Genomic DNA, 18157 nt, shown 5'->3' on the forward strand with positions numbered 1-18157 from the left:
TGAAATTTTGGCAGCGCACGGAGACGTGCTTATTCCAGCAGTATCAAGGAATCCTCATAACACCAACAAAAAAGTCAGCACCACCAGCAGCACTTCCCCTCTCAGATTTACTGCTTATGGCACACTGATAAGCAATTAGTGTAAATCTCCATGAAAAATATGCACCGCTAATACCCCTTTGGGGTGCTGTTTTTTGGCTCACAATAGGCCGTTACCTAGAGGAAAACACACCAGAGCAAAGAAGCCAGCCCACCCTACATCACGTTCAAATGTAAGTTAGAGGACATAAAGGCTATTTTATTTTGCAATGTTGAATCCGCCCTGCTAACTAACCCAAATAGAAATAATCATCTCTGTCTATACACTCATCATTTAAACATGTGTTTGTCGATCAAAATACAATCACGGTATAAGCAACTGTCTTTCCATTCACATGAACACACACTGTAATCATCTGTTGTATGTCCATCCATTCATAAACTCCCACACTTGAACCGTATGTTCAGTTACACACATGCATCATTGTGTCCATGTATACACACATGTAGTGTAAACATTTGCTTACATCAGTATTTTCCAACCAACATTACGCAAAGGCACATATTTTAAAGGGGCTGTCTGTAGGATTCACTCAGGAAAATGCACTTTTTAAATAAAGGATGTACACACTTTAACTTTCTCTCAGTCTACACATCTGTGTTTATGTTAATCTTTGGTGTTGATTTCGTCCTAAACCCCCACCTCCCAGGCCTGTATTTTGCCATTCTGTGTTTGTTTTGTAAACAGCGGGACGTTTCAGTGGAAAGACCGTGTTTACAACCCTCCAGCCAATCGCAGAGCGGGGGGTGGCGTGTCGCAAACGGGGCCGGGCGAACGTGTCAGCTGCGTGACGTCACTCCCGCGGCAATCTGAAAGCACGCACGGATTTTTTTTCTCCACTCACTCATTCACACACGTAAGCTTCTGTGAGTGAGTGAGTGAGTGAAAAAAATCAAATAAAATGCGATTGGCTGGACGAAATTACCACAAAAGGTTAACAAAAACACAGATGTGTAGACTGAGAGAAAGTTCAAGTGTGTACATCCTGTTTTTAAAAAGTGCATTTTTCTGAGTGAATCCGGCAGACAGCTCCTTTAAATTTAATAAGTCTCATGACACACCACAAAATTTACCAAGAAATTGACTTTGCTATTGCTTATTCTGATGTATAAATGGCAACTGGTGGCTACACACATTAATGATGTACCTTGTTATGTAATTGCCTGTCACAAATACATCACTGACATAGATAGCTGAACAGACATATTTTGTTGTAAATAAAAATTTTTAGGTTGCAGTTCTCGGTAATTAATTCAAATGACTTTGACTGAGTCCAGCCGATGTAAAAACAACGCCCCCAAATTTGACCAATCAGCCTTGGTGATTGCAGCCTGCCTGGCTCAGCAAGACCCTGCTTCTGAGATAGAATTTAATTACCCTGGTAATTGTTGTTGGTGGAAAAACGCGCAAACTGAATTTTACTAAGGTAAACTTTAAAGTTCTCCAAAAGTTCCGATGGTGGAAAAACGCCTATTGAGTCACATTTGCATTGGGGTGGGCATATTTTGCGTCAAATGTATGCAAATTACCTAATTTACATATGCGCAAATAACACCGGCGCACCATGACGCAATCTGTTTGGCAGCGCACTTAGTGACTTAGTGATTTCCCCACCTGCGCATGTTTAGTCAATTAGGCGCTCCCAGATAGCTCCATTTTTGCCGGTTAGCACGGTGCAAAGGCGACGCAAACCTTTAGTGAATAGGCCCCAATCTTTTGTTGCAATCCCTCAATGGTGACACATTTCAGTCTGCGATCTCTACAATGCCTCAATGCCAGTTGAGATTTTGTGCTCATTTCAGGTTTCATTCAGGCATACACAGACTGGTGCTGCCTGGACCCAAGCAGCGCTAAAACCGATTTCACTGATTTCACAGCAATTTGCAGACTGTTCGCGGAAATCGCAGGGTAGATTCCCAAGGCAAATCACTGTCAAGCTCTTCTGCTTACTCGCTTGCTCTGTGCAGGGCCCGCAGGAACACAGGAAGGAGCACGGTAACACCTCGGGGGGCGGCCACCGCCACACACAGCAAGCTGGCTGCATCCGTTTTAACGAGGGAAGCTCAAAGCCCGCGAACCAGGGGAGCAGCAGTAGCGGCAATTGGAGGGTACCGGCCTCCACTGTTAGCCGGCACACATGACTCATACGACGACTATGTGAGTCCAATCCTCTTTGCTTAAAGTAAAAAAAAAAAAAAAAGTAAAACTGATCCTAATTGCTGTTGAACTGTAAATCAGACTTGCTTTAATCCAGCGTTAATGTGATGAGTCTTACATGTTACATGTAGCGAGGTAGTGCAAACTGAGGCATGAATCATGATTTGGAAAAATTGGAGCCAGCAGGCAATTAATTCCCGCAACTTTTTTCATTATTTTTCATTCATTTCATTACAGTAATTACTTCAATTGAATTGCATAAATTACTTCCCCAGAAAATGGTGTCATGGTAGGCCCAGGAAAAATGGATTTCATTTTTGATCAGGTCCAATAACGAAAAATCTGTATTGCTAATGCTAATGTGTAAAAGGGAATTCCTAGCGTGGACATTTTTAGTGGAGTCTGCGTATCCATAATAGCAGCTAGGGGCAGAAAATGGATGTTTGCAAAACAATCAACGCTAGAACAAAAAGCATTACTTACTATGAAAGTTTGTCAAAATAGATGTATCAGGTTTCCCCGCCATATTGCTGCTCATCATTTGTGCCCATTCTATTTCATGGATTTTCAATTGATCTTTTTTAAATGGGTTTTTACAGTGTACTAATGTCCTAACATTTGGTAAAGGAGTCTCCAGGGTAACAGTAAAAGACATAAACACAATCATGCAGGAGCTGCTGCTGCCCATAAAACCAGACACTTTAACACATGATATTTTCTATACATTTTTTTGTGTGTGTGTGTGTTCAAATACATTTACAATGTATCGAAAGTGTGTTCTAATCCATTTACGTGTATTTTTATTGAGTTTAAAAATGTTTAGAGAGTGTGAGGGAGATAAAACTATCAAAAATAATCCATTTATATGGTCTTTGTATACTGTATTTTCGATTTTCACTTGGGTCTGGAATATATCTGTGATAAAGAGGTTCAATGTACACTAGTTGAATGTCAGAATCAGATTTATTGGCCAAGAATGGACAAACACACAAGGAATTTGGCTTTGCAGTCACAACTCGTCCGAGAACCACGAAAAATAACAGACTAACAGAGCAGGAAGCCTGGTGGTTCGCTAATTAGTGCCCCAAGTTTTTTAGATGTAAAAACAAAAGGAACAAAAGAAAACATGAGGAAGGTGGGAATGTAAAAAAAACAACAACAAAAAACAAACAAACAAAAAAAAAAAAAAACAAGCCACACTCTTGTGCTTTTTTAAAGGGAAGCACAATGTGGACCTGCGAAAAAAAACTTCTTACAATACAGTGGTTCTTACCTTTGCTGGAGGTACAGTTGTAAAGTTACAACTTTGTTATAAAAAGTTGTTAAAGTTTTCACTGAAGTAACCCCTTTGACTCCCGGCTGTTTTACTGGAATTTGACTGATTTTGTGAAGCCCACAGAATATTGTGTTCTATTGCTATAAACACATGGAACCTACCAAAGAATTGTTTCTATCTGTTTCCATTTTGCAGCAATTAGCACTAGAATATAGCAAAGTTTCATCATTATTCACAAATCTGTTTAAAACAGTGGGGAAAAGAGCCTTTTGCAACATGGCCCTGGTTGATCTCTTATACTCTCGTGCCACCTGCTGGCTGTTTTTGTAATAACTACCATTGCTTCAAGCATTCTCAGTTCAGAGGCTGGATCAAAGCCTTCTGTATGCTCTAGAATTTAAAAAAACAACCACAACAAAAAAAAAACGTACAGATATGTCATTGGGAGCGTGGTAATATTTAAAACAGGATGTATTTATACGTTTTTGGGAGCAAATGAGTTAAGATGGAAGACAGTGAAAACAGAAGAGCCCCCACAATTGAACCCTGTGGAACGCCATACGTTCCGTTACACATGTAAATCCATATTGTACATATTCGTTCGACCACTTTCTTTTGTTGCTCAACATAGCATGAAATGATTCCAACAATAAAGAACTCACATCACAACAGTCACAAATGGACTACTGGGTGCACCAAATTCCATGCAGCAAAGATAGGCCAAGCTGGGCGTATCATCATGTGTATATTGACCTTTGCCGTACCAAGGTTCAGAACTGCTGTTTTAATATGAACATCTTTAAAAACCTCAACTGCCTTGTACTCGTAGTCGCTCACGCTAGAGATTCATATCAAAAACACTTCAATTCAAAAGTGCGATTGTCTTTCGATTTTGAGATTTTGTCAAGGTGGTTTTAGATCTCAAGGTGATCTCCAAGTTCCACCCAAACATAAAAAGAAGCCTTTCACCAGCCGAGCCCATCCGAGGCTCCCTGCTAAGCAGAGGCCCCCTTGTGTGCTGGCATGTGAAGATTGGGCTGTCTGCACAGGGAGATGCACACGCACAGTCTCATTACCAAACCAAATTGAGTTCTGATGTTGGAGCCTGCGTATTTCTGCAAAGTGAAAAAGCGCAACGTTTCTTCTCTTTGTAATTGGAGGTTGGAAAGGAGGTTGAGAGCACAGAGACGAGGGGATTACAGGAAGAAGATGAGTTTGTCCTGAACATTTTCTTCTCTCATATCTTACTTTGGCGGGAATTTTTTTTCTGCTACATTACACAGTTTACCTCGAGCGTATTCCGAGGGCTGCAAGAGCTTTTATTTTATTTATTTATTTTAAACAAAAGGGTTGTGTATTTTTCCCCCAATGATTGAGTTTCGGGTCGGTGTAATGCTTCTCTCTATGCCAAACCCGAGCTTTTGAAAGAATAATCGCTCAGCAGGAGCAGGTTTGGCTTTACAAAGATGCACCCTGTGTGGATATTGTGTCAATTTCTCCAGAGGCCGATGACTGATGGACGCTGTCAAAGTGTCAGGCTGTCTCCTAAAAGTGATACCATGTCCATAATGGCACCTATTGAGGGTGGTATTGATTTAAAACTTCAACAGAAAGTACAAGCAAGCTGGTGGTTATCATGTTTCTGAGCCTTTTCATAATTTATGAATCTTTCCCTATATCTTTTTACCACAAATCTCACCTTGCTATAACCTTTCTGGCAGTACTACATCTGCCTGATGGAAGCTACAAAGGCACATTTATGACTATAAATTGTCCCAAGGTGTGAACATAAGTGTATATTTCTATTGTTGTTTTCAAGTTCCATTGTTATATGTTTTTAGTTCCCATATTGATTTCATTGATGATCTGATGTAATATCTGAGCAGGTGATTGCTGATGTTTTCGTTTTTGCAGACAAAAAGACTTAAGGGGAAGTCAACCAAAGTGTTTCTTTAAAAAATATATTCTGTGTAGCCCCAATAGTCGAAACACATTATGCTGATTTATTAATATTATATTTGTGGACTATAAATTAAATAGAAAAATCCACCCATTTTTATCTGATTGGGAGGCCATTTTGTTACTTACTGTCGACTGACATCAAAGTTGCTCAGGGGCTCAGATAACAACCAATCACGGCACAGCTTAAAGGGGAAGTCACCCCTTTTTTTTAAAAAAAAACAATAATATGTTCTATGCAGTCTAAATACATTTTTTTTTTTTTTTATTGTGTTAGTGGAATATGAGTTAAGCAGCAAAATCCAACCTTACTTATCCATCTCAGGGGTGGCCATTTTGCCATCTGCTGTCGACTGAAGATGACATCAATAGGTGCGTTTCCATTACCCTCAGTGTTGCGCAAAAGGCATGTTTCGCAAAAGTAAGCTGATTATGGAAACACTGGATTTGCGAAAAAACTCAAATATCGCAAAAAAGTTTTTGCGCTCTCATGAGGTGGTTTTTGAGACGTATCGAAAAAGAAGTATTTTGCAAAAGGGTAATGGAAACACTTTTTGTGCATTAGTAGTCATGTGACACCCGCCCGGTCACGGAGGAAAGGAATGTAACACGTTGTTTATGTGTATTTTTATTAAACTTACAATTACTATTTGTTTTGAGAATTATTAATTTCGGGTTTGTATTTTAGTTTTACATGCTGAAGTGATTTGTATCGGTTACTGCACGTCATGAGCATAAAAGAGAGAGAGGTGTAATCAAGCTAGCCGCCTTCGAAAAGTTGAAGGAGAGGAGAGCTTGAAATCCTGTCCTGCCATGTCTGGCTAATTTAGCAGAAAACATCATAAACTTGTAACAATTTGTAACCCGCCTTTTACCCAGCTTCTGCATGGGAACAACAACAACATTTTAGGATTACAGGAAGTAGGAAGTACGGTGCCACTCGCTTTCGTGTCAGAACTGCTTGCCGACTGCCGAGGGATACACACAACAACACCAACACTAAATGCCCGAAACCGCCGATGGCGATGAGGGGTGAGTGTTTTTAAAGTAATATAACTACACCGGGCGTCAGTCTTCCGTAAACATCATGAGCACCTCCTACAGAACAGCGAGGTCTCGCGAGACGGGACATTCCGAGAATTGCGCCTCAGAAGCGAAACTCTCTTCAATGGAAACACCGACAATTCGAAATTGTACTTTATCGAAATAGTACAATATCGCTTTTATTTTTGCGAAAAAGGGTAATGGAATCGCACCTATTGTTGCTCAGGGCTTAGGTAACAATCAATCACAGCTCAGCTTCAGAAAACTGGTGAGCTGTGATTGGTCATTGCCTGAGCCCTGAGCAACTGTGATGTCATCATCAGTCGACAGCAAGTGGCAAAATGGCCGCCCCCTGAATTGGATTAAAAATGGCTGGATTTTGCTTCATAACTCTTATTCCAAAATTGTAATATTGATCAGAATGAAAACAGGGGCTCTGTAGTTAATTTCCATTCTACAAACTCATTATTCAAGAGGCAAACGTGACTGGTGGATAGAAATATTTCATATTCATAACCCCCACATAGTGTACATACAAATGCATGCAATTATACAGTAGTCATCGCCCTTTTGTGAATAACTCATCACGTGATAGTTGTTTTCCACTTTATGTGGCGTGAGTGTGGTTGTCAACACAAAACCTCTCAAGAGACTATTTGGGATTAATGAACCCTGTCGCTCCGCCATGTAGTTAAATGACAGAGAGCATCATTCTAGCTCTTAAAAGTACACCATCAGGAATGAAGGGCATTAATGCAATGAGTGGAGTGGGTGCGGGTGGGTTGTTTAAGGGCTATATGTCAAAATGACGAACATTATTTGCAGTACATTCTTTACACAGTCATGGAAGATGTCATCAATTAAGAGCTGTATACTGTCCACATACATACTGTACTCATATTGTCAAGCAAACATCATAGATATTGTCCATCCATTTTGTATACTATTTTCCTGGCACACAATCAAAATATTGACGGTCAACAGAAAGTCAGCATTTGCATTCGTATTTTGGTATTCAAGCTCAATTTTCAAACAGTTTGATGTGGGCTGGCATTTCCTACTTCTGTACATCAGTCACTCATCTTCACTAAGCTGCAAAATTCAATTTTTTTGCTATGATATGAAAGTGCTTCTAATGCAGATCTCTTATCCAGTCAAAGGAGGACTGTTTTCCAGAGATAACATATCTGCTTTTTCAGCAATCGGCTGATGTTTCCGCTGTTAAGATGTAATATTAATATATTTTTTTCCCTATCACACTATGCTACAACAGCATGGGAGATAATTTGGGGCTACTTACTGGTACTTTAAATATGTGTTCTTTTTGTTGAATGTGGCAGAACAGCATGAAAGGAAGAGTAAAGGCACATTCAAAGAAAGAGCCAATAGCGTCTTTCTATGACTACCAAGGTATTGAACAATTATGGATTATAATTGCTTAATGTATTCAATTCAATTCAAAAACACTTTATTTGTCCCCGAGGGGCAATTCAATGGCATACGAGCAAGTTAAAAAAACAAAAAACAGGCATTAAACCAATAAACATAAAAAAAAAACATACATAATAAATACTATGTATTGTTATGAGGGATGGGCGAGTACTGATACAAGGTATTAATATCGGGCCGATGTCTAGGTTTATTTCTCGTGACTCTCTTTCTGGCCGTTTTGTGATCAGGAACTAGAAATTAGAAGAATATAAAATTGACGTTAATTTCATGCCATTTTAGGAAAAATATATACTATATTGGGATATACTCAAGAGTTGAGTACTCGTACTGATATCAGTCGGAAAAATCTATTATTATTATTATTATTATTATTATTATTATTATTATTGTGTGCCAATAGTACTGACAAACACTATGATTAGGGATGTTCAATAACACTTTTTGCCTCAGACCGATACAAGTACGAGTATGCGACTTTTGAGTAGTCACCGATACTGAGATCAAGCTCCGATACCACTAGTACTTTTGAGACTTTTTTTTAATTTTTATTTTAAAAGACAGACAATTTTAAACAAAGACCAAGATATCCAAATATCTTATTTTTTTCCCTTAAAAATTGCATGGATTTAATGGCAATTTTCTATTCTCCTTATTTAAAATTTCTAGTACCTGATCGTAAAACTGCCATAAAACTTGAGAGTGGCCGACACTGGTATTGGCCGCCTTCCCATTACCTTGAAATAAGACTGGATATCGGCCCAATACTGTTTCTTGGTATTGGTATCTATAACTACGATTAATAAAATAAATAAATACATCATAAATATGATGTTGTTTTTATATACCATAACTCACTGGATGAAGAGTATGAAATGAATTCTTTAGATTTATATTCATATTTATGCATCAATTATATCTTGATAAGCTGAGTGTGTGCGGATGTTCAATATTTATTCAATCAATATAATCAATGTGAAAGATAATAGTACAATATACTGTCAAATATACTATAAATAATATAGTAGAAACAAATGCAGAAAGACAAATGGCAATGAAAGGCATCAAAAAGAATTGTGCGTTAAAATATATGCTGCGATGTTATGAAAATGTAAATTTTTAGGAGAAACGCAAAATGTATACAGGATAAGAAATGTACAATAAGCTTTGGTTATAAAATTGATCAACAAGTAAGGAAAGTAAAGTCACCAGTAAAATATAGAAAATGTTTTAATTCTGATGTTTTAAAAAGGATCAAAAGCAAAGACGTATGGTAAAGAAAATTTAATGCATTTTTTTTTTTTTTTTTTTAATGATCGACAAAGCAAAGCTGTATATTTGATAAACAGCATTGAAGTGTACAGAAAAAGTCAAGTCAAAAGTACTTTGGTTTAGGGTAAACAATTTGGCTTGTGGTTTTGTTATAATTATACTTATATTCTACATCTATAATGTGGTGAGTGTGGAAATTGTTGGTCAAATTTGAAATGCATTGCTTGCTTCTGCAAAACCTGAGCCCTGCAACCATAACAGGGCTGAAAAACGCTAATGTGATTAAACACAGAGCTTTGGGAGGCTTTCAGGGGGGAAAAAAAAAAGAAAGAAACTCCATCGTCTGTGGAAGCTGCAAGACACCCTTTTGAAATGAGAAGAAAAATCCTCCCAGTTTAGCTTTTCTCGAAAAGATGTTTCAGATTTGTGTTTTTCGAGGAGGCGAGCACTTTCTCAGGCCACTTCTGAGGACAACATGCTCATGTGTTCTCTTTAGAACTCTGCGTATCCCTTTTCTGTTTATTCAAACACATATGACGTACTCTTCATGTGCAAGGTTATTTAATTGAATGCACAACTTAATCACAACAAATTGTTCAACTTCAGTCAGATTTGTTTTGCATTTATAACCTCTTTCACCCAAGCCTCAAACAATGGAACCGAGAAAGTCATGTGGAAATAAATTCAGCATATCACAGTTTTGAGGTGATAATAAGGGTTTGATTTGAGCAGGCCGTATGAATAAATAATGAGAATTTGCCTGAACAAAAGGTGCATTTGCAAAGGTGGAAAGCGTGAAGAGCGACAACTATTGACTGGGACAACAACAACAAAAAAAACGGCGCAAATCTCATTTTCCTTCCCATCCTGCTTTTCGGCGGCACATTCAGAGGCAGCCCGGCGTGAAGATCCGTCACTGTCGGGGGAAATGCAGGTTGTCAACTGATAATGAAGCACATGGCTACGGGCCTTCAGCTCCTTGCTGTCCTAATTATGCCCAATAAGAACCCTCCACCTTTGTGTTAACATTTGATTTATTCCTACCTGCCTGCATAAAAGGGCCCGTGTTATTTCTTTTATTTTTACGGATGAGTGTCAAACTAAAAAGCCATGCCTCATTAATTAGAGGACACAAGGGCACGTTGTCACCCCTCATAGTGTTTTTTTTTAAAGGGATTGACTTGAACAGCGGAACCATGAAAGTAAAATTCAACATAAATCTTTGGGTAAAATGGGCAGCATTGTCTAATTTTAGTGATTCATGTGTGCCTCACAGTTCTGGAGGGTCTGGCTTGATTCTCAGCTTTGGCCTTGTTCAACTAATTGAAGAGAAGAGAAATCGCCCATCGTGGTGAATGTGCGTCTCTCTTTTGGCTGCCACGCTTGATCTAGTTACGTCCTTGCAATCAAAAGGTGTCCTCTGAATGTATTAAAAATGTTTTTCCACTTTGTACCAAGGCCAACAGCATTGCTTTGTGTGGATTGGAAAATACTTATTTATATATAATGTTTGTATATTAACTCATTCACTGCCAGTCCAGGAAAAAATAAAAATAAAAAAATCTTTAACATCTAAAACCGTCTATGGCAGTTAATGTGTGAAAGTTGGATGTCCACTTTTATTTTTATTTTTTTAAATTTTGTCCAATTCTTTATTTTACTCTCTTCCAAGTGTAAAAATTACCGTATTTTCCGCACTATAAGGCGCACCTAAAAGCCTTCAATTTTGTCAAAAGCTGACCATGCGCCTTATAATCCAGTGCGCCTTATATATGGATCAATATTGAGCCACAACAGGTCTCGCTGTCAAGACGCTATCGGTGACCCTGCACGATCAGTAACGCGCATGCGCAGAAGATCCCGCCATCTTGGATCGCTAGCTAATACTAATACTTTACTTCAGAGAAAATAATAAAACAGCCGTTTATTCATTTTAGGAGTGAATGGAGTTCTCAGAAAGCTGGTTTGTAATTTTGTAAGTTTGACTGACATATCTGTTTTGTTGACATTCCCTTTAGCGCAGCACCATCTAATGGATGCATAACGTAACCCCAGCCTCTATTGTAGCGCCTTATATATGGAAAAAGTTTTAAAATATGTCATTCATTGAAGGTGCACCTTATAATGTGGTGCGCCTTATAGTGCGGAAAATACGGTACTCTAAAACCGAGTCTATTTGGTCCCTATCTAAATAGAGTCAAATTGACTCTACAGAATTTACTCTGTAGATGTGAAATTATGAAATTTTGTCACATTGTATAGACTCTATAATTTTCCACACGATACAAATGAATGTTAGTTTGAAGAAATTATGGTAATATTCACAAATCTGACTTTGTATTTGCTGTGGACTGCTAAAAATTGGACCGTGGGTCACAAATGGCTCCCAGGCCGTATTTTGGACACCACTGTTTTACAAGCACAGAACAACTTTGTCATTACCAAAAGATGAAAGCTACCATATCAGAGAACGTATTGCTTGTTTTCTGGCATTCATGTTTGGCATTTGCAGTGTTGTCAGTGGATGTTTGTGCATGTTCTCTTTATAGCCGCTTATCAGTAGTTGAGCTCCACATTGAAATTGAAACCTCGGAAGGTGTTCATTTTGCTCCAATAAAGAAACATGTTCTCCTGCAAACCTTAATCAATAATTGCGACTGGGCATGCATTTTTCCTGTTTCCTCACGCATTACGGACACTGCCTGCGGTACTAAACATTGATTGTTTTCACTTAGAGTGCAAATAAATGAGTAGATGAGTCAACTGTTTTGCTAAAACTCTCTCCTCTCACAGGGCTACGATGATGGATATGGCGGCGAATACGATGATGACAGCTATGACGCCTATGACGATAACTACAGCAATCAGTCGAAAAGGTGGCGTTTACACGCTGTTCAATAATCAGCCATTGTCTGCTGTTTACTCACGTGCATCTCCAGTTGGCACAGCATTTAGCATGTACACAAAACATATCCAAATGTTATTTTTAGGCAGCGAATATTTTAAAAGGAGTAAAAGCTTTGTTATCGTAACTTGATGCAGCTAATAAACATACTTGTACAATACATTTGGTAATGTGGATGTCTTTCTCATTTAGCATCTCAGAATATTATGAATATGGACAAGGAACAAATGACGAATCCTACAACTATGGTAAGTGGACTACGGTAACTAATAAATTATTTGACACTTTTTATTGTTTATTTATTTATTTATTTATTTTATTTATTATTTTATTATTTTTTTATTTTTTTATTTATTTTATTTATTTTTTACTGGTTTAGTGTATGCCACCTTTTTATAGTGTTTAAATCTAAATATTTAAATAATATAAATATACAAATACTGTATGTATACCAGAGCTGGGCAAAATTCAGAATTCAATTCAATTCAATGGGTGAATTTGAATTTGAATTGACTCCACACCACAGGATGCTGAATTGAATTTGAATGACAGGAAGTGGAATTTAATTCATTGCAATTCAAAGAAATTCACTCATCACCTATTAGTGCGAATGACACTTTTAATATATATTTTTCTTCCAACTGGAAGTAGAGAGACTAATATTAAGTATGATTAAATTTCCTAAGTATAGGAAAGCTTAATAAGATACCATTATTTCAAAGTAATGAAATAGGTAGGGGCGGAGTGACCATCGGGATGCATGGTGAATATGATGGATGGATGTTTTGAGCTAAATTAATCGAATTGTTCAACTACTAGGTGGCATTAGTGTTTCATGTTAGACATTCATGATGCAAATTATGCTTGTCAAATTAATGTTGAAAAATAGTTGAAAAAAATAGCTACTCTAATATTTCTTTCTCCTATTTAGACAAGTAGATTGGCTGCAGTGCAGTGCAGTATCCGATGGTAGTTTAACTCCTACTGGGCTGTAATGGAAATAAGCCCAAATAAGGGATGTATGTTAATCAGCATTTTTTTTTTTTTTTTTTTTTTTTTTTTTGTTAAAGGGACTATGCGTTAACTGATTATGAACGTGTTAATTTTGACACCCCTGATAAACATCCAATCATCTTTATGAACAATATTTCTTGGAATTTTAATTAATTCTGAAAAACTACTTTTGCTGAGGATCCTATTATCGTTATCAAATGTTTAATACGCACTGGTATTTTGGGGTACTTGGGCGGGGGCATGTTTGGAACCCACTACTGATTCCCTCTTGGCTCCAACTGCAGTCAGTGTGCCAAAAGGAGCTCCGTGAAATGACGGCTGCACATTGTGAAGGTGGAGCGTTTTGCTTCTTGGATGTCGGCCCTCAATGGCTCATTCCAGAAAAAAAAGATGCTAGCAACAAGCCTTTTACAACAAAAACACCAACTTGACTTGCTTGTCACATGATGGCTGTGTCACTGTCAGCTGGTTTCTGTGGCTCTGCAGGCTTTTTTGCACAACCAAATTCACACTGGAGTGTTGATGACGATGATGACCAAAAACCAAGAGGGCAATGATTGGATTTTCTGCTCCATAAACATTTTCCTATTTGGAAGCTTGCTCAATGTGCCATGCAGAAGAGGTGGCCGCCTTTTTTGTAATGTGGCTTTAAGGGAGGATGGAGCTGCTGGCTGTCAAAGCACATCAATGCTCCGACAGAGGCCAAAGTCCTTGTAAAATTAATTTTGTGTAGAATCTCTTCAGATGAAATGTGTTCATGCATTCAGTCACTGTGACAGGACGCGTACCTGTGCACACTAACTCAGATGCTTTTATTGCTTTTCCAGAAGAGGAGTGGCCCAATTCCCGTCCCAGTCTCAAAGCTCCAGTTCTACAGCTGACAAGAGGTGGATACAGAAAACATCCCTATGGTCGATACTGAAGGTGCTCCACACGTGACCTGCAATTTATGTCTCATTATTTATATTGATTTCAAATATTGTTTGTCCATTTCATTCAGATAAGCCCTTAAAGCAGTGGCTTTTCAAAGTGTGATACTTAAGCAATATATCAAAGGCAAGCTCGGTGAGACTGGGGAGAGCAGGGCTCTGCATGCATTCAATTGGGGGAAAAGCATTAAAGAGATCAGGTATTATTTCTGATAAGTAGTACTCTGTACGGTGTGCAGGTATGAATTATTTAGTAAGAAAAAAAAAAAAGTTTTTGTTGGTAAAGTGACACATTGAAAACACTTTGGAAATCCCCTGTTCTAGCTCATATTGTAAATTGTCTGTTTGCGTCATAAGTGGGGATTTTTTTTTTTTTTTAGATTTGTGTCTTACTTTCATTTCTTTATTACCTCTAATCCGATGATAATCGAACACCACCAATGCAACATGTGGTACAATTGTTTCCACCTGCCATTTTGTGAGTCACCAAAAAAAAAACAAAAAAAAACAAGATTTCTGTACACCACTTTTAGTTTGCAAAGGTCGCCATTTTGTAATTGCAGGTTTGTGTTCATTGTATAGCATGGTTTACAAAAAAAAAAAAAAAAAAAAAAAAAAGCAATAGGAAGGAGAAAGTAAATCACGGAATAAAATACAGTTCTAAATCACCCCCGTGTTTCCCTCTATATGAAGATGTCGTGTTAAAAAGGATTAATTAGGTCTAATCACATCTCTTTCATTTACGACAGTTTTTCTCTGTGGTTGAAAGCAATCAAGCAATGTACAGTGTGTGTACTTTATAATTAGTGCTTTTATTTTGTGTGTCCAATCTGTCTTTGTACATAAAGTATTTAATAAAAATTAACATAAACCCCTGCACCATGTGTAAGACTCTAAATACAGTAGATGGCTATGCACATTTGTTTGGCTTTTCACGCTGACAAAATGTCATACTGTTTATACAATAAGAGCCCACAAAGCAGTCCTATTTATCATTTAAATTTATGCGTAAACATCCTTGACATTTATATGATAACTTCCTTATGTAGGAATTAACATTTTTTTCCCCCTTAATCCATCTTGTGAAGTTTGACATCAGTAAACAGACTGATTGACACTGAGAATCATATGCTGTTAAAGAGGTAAGACGTCCCTTATATTGTGTTATATTAAATATTAATACACGTTGTGAATTAAGAGCACAACCAACATACTTCTTTTAATTTCTACGTAACCACTCTTCATTGTCTCTAACGTTTTTTTTTTTTTGTCATTGAATTTAAGCTCTTGCAATGCATCGTTTAAACCTCATCGCTGCTGACCAGTTTAACTCTAAACAGGTAACTAAAATACTGATTTAATATTCAAATCTAACATCCACTAACAAAAAAGTAAACCTGCCCAGAATAAACATTCCTGCTGGTTTAAAAGTTCCTCTAATTAGATGCTTATAAATTGTTACCAGTGATAAACAAGACTAAAATTATATTCTAAATGTCACATGAATTAAGTTCAAAACTATAAATCATTCACCTTTACCTTAAATTGGTTTACTTTTTTCACAGTGATGGACTCAAAAGCATGTAAGGATTTACCACATTAGTACTTTTGATACAACCTAAAATGTGTTTGCTTTCTTTTTAGGTATAAAAAGCACTGTAGTGGTCAAGACGTATGGGTTGTAAAACAGGTGAGATGATGCATTTACACAGACCATATAAAACAATAAAACAAACCAATAAAAACTCAACTCTGCAGGCATATCATTGTGCAACATTGCGGTTATTCACATTTATCTGGACAGGTAATAAACAGACATTATCAGGTTTGGCTCATATCTTTTTTGAAGGTTAAATCATATTCCAATTAATGATTTTAAGGTTTTCTATTTGTTTTCCTTCACAGTGGGCTGAAAATCAGCACCAAACCTTTAAATGCATTTGAAAAGGTGCATGTTCTGAGCAACATTTACAAAAGAATGAGCCCATTTTGTGTTTCATGCTGCGGGACTGAAATATACTTTGCAAAAAATGAGCTCATTTGAAACTTCCTACAGGGTTGCAAAGAGCTGCTTTTATAACTCTGACAGCCCATCAAAAGACCATAGAACCCCGGCCTGCAATAAAGTACAGCAGCTTAAACAAGGGCAAATAAATACTGTAATTTGATTGGAAGCACTGAACCTTAATCAATCAGAAGTTAAAATTGTGTCAATGTTTTGTAGCACTATTAGTTCACCACCAGCAGTTCAGTGCACCTAGAAAAACACTTTTGTACAAACACTCAGGCAGACATTTTTTTTTTTCATACCGCTTCAATACAAGATTAGCATTAAACATTTTTCCTGTACGTGTATAATACTTAATTGTATAGTGATGTTTTGTATTGTAATTGCTTTCTTTTAGGGCAATGTAGTTTGCAGAAGTTGCTGCAAGTGGATGGGTTCAGCGCTCATCATTGGTCAAGAGAGCAGTGTGGTATGTATGCAAATACATTTTACACAAAACTAGAAATAGTAGACATATTTTCATATGTTAAAAATGATTGATTTTAGACTCGTAAAAAGTGTCTAAATCAGGGGTGTCCAAACTTTTTCATTTGAGGGCCACATAGAGAAAATCAGAAGGACGCAAGGGCCACATAATGTTATGAAGAGAAATTGTGTTTAGTCCTAAAAAGTACACAACTAATTTATTTGTGCTTTTGCATATTTAGAAAAATGCTACAGTATGTAAACCAATTTAGTTGTAATATGGCAGTAGGGTTATTATAGTTTTGGAATTTTTCATTTTAGCTATTTTTTTTATTTTTATTTTTAGTTTTCAGTGTCGTTCTGTTAGTTTTTATTAGTTTTAGTTCTTTAATAAATGCTTAGTTATAGTTTAGTATTAGTTAGTTTCAGTATTAGTATTAGTATTTTGTTTTTGTTTTTTAAGTGTATTACTTGTGCACAATATTTAAACAACGCCATGGGAGCGACGCCATCTTTTGGTGCTTTTCTATTGGCAGCTGCTAGATGACGTCATTTCTGTGTTGTATATTTTAAACGTCATTATTCCCGTTTATATCAAAATAAATCTACTAAAAATCACACCAAAAACTAAAACGAAGGACATTTTTGCTATAGTTTAAGTTAGTTTTGTAAACATAAAATGTAATTTCAGTTAGTTTTCATTTTTATTTTATTTTGTTAATAATTTTTTTTATTTTAGTTTATTTCGTTAGTTTTAGTTAACTAAAATAATCTTTAATAGCACCTGTGTTTTTTGACACCCTCCCTTCTTACTTTGACCATCTACAAACATTTTTGTTTTTATTTTTATTTGAACTGAGTCAAATGCCATTTTTAGCATATGTCGCGGGCCACTAAAAAATGGACGGCGGGTCGCAAATGGCCCCCGAGCCGTAGTTTGGACACCACTGGTGTAAATAGTGGTGCAGGTGGCGACGTGCGTGGTGAATTATATTTCATTCAGAAATTTGACAACAGCATGGGACAATCCCTCTGAATCGTAGAAATGTTGAATAAATGATTAACATTATGTTAAAAATTTTTGAATAGCACCCCTGACCATGCGTCACAACTGGTTAGAGGGTGGCACACAGATGGACCATCGGGGGCGGTCTCCAACTGCACGCGTAACTTGAGCTGCATCATCCACAAGAGAGCTTGCAGTTTACCTGTATAAAAGCACTTTACGTGCGACAATCGCATCTCCCCAACTAATAAATTTCTGCTTCCGCGATCTCAAGCATCTCCTTGATGGAAAATGTCATTTTTTTTCAAAATTGTCAAACGTTAAAGGATGATAACATAATTTGTATACATATCGTCGATCTCCTGTGAAAAACGCTTATGTCCATTTTTTTTTTTTTTTTTTTTTTTTTTTTTATGTTTATGGGATTAAACTGAATGCAGACTTCCCAAAAATGTTACAAATAAATAGATAGATAGATAAATAAATAAATAAATAAATAAATAAATAAATAAATAGGATGGCACGGTGTCTGACTGGTTAGCACGTCTGCCTCCCAGTACTAAAAACGCAAGAT

General features: G+C 37.1%; 1 protein-coding gene across 2 annotated transcripts in view; it reads left to right on the plus strand.

The window, feature by feature from the left end:
• Positions 1–15795, plus strand: part of khdrbs2 (KH domain containing, RNA binding, signal transduction associated 2) — a 51090-nt gene extending 35295 nt beyond the window's left edge. Inside the window, exons 6-10 of one of the 2 annotated variants that reach the window (XM_077494922.1) lie at positions 2067–2256; positions 12050–12132; positions 12354–12409; positions 14003–14099; positions 15749–15795. In XM_077494922.1, the coding sequence (XP_077351048.1) occupies positions 2067–2256; positions 12050–12132; positions 12354–12409; positions 14003–14097 (424 nt within the window). In that variant the 3' untranslated portion in view covers positions 14098–14099; positions 15749–15795. Of the gene's footprint in view, positions 1–2066; positions 2257–12049; positions 12133–12353; positions 12410–14002; positions 14984–15748 lie in introns of those variants that run through there. The other variant, XM_077494921.1, reaches the window with a different exon arrangement.
• Positions 15796–18157: the final 2362 nt, after the last annotated feature.

Source organism: Festucalex cinctus, chromosome 14 (assembly GCF_051991245.1).
Source record: "Festucalex cinctus isolate MCC-2025b chromosome 14, RoL_Fcin_1.0, whole genome shotgun sequence".
Lineage (NCBI taxonomy): Eukaryota > Metazoa > Chordata > Actinopteri > Syngnathiformes > Syngnathidae > Festucalex > Festucalex cinctus.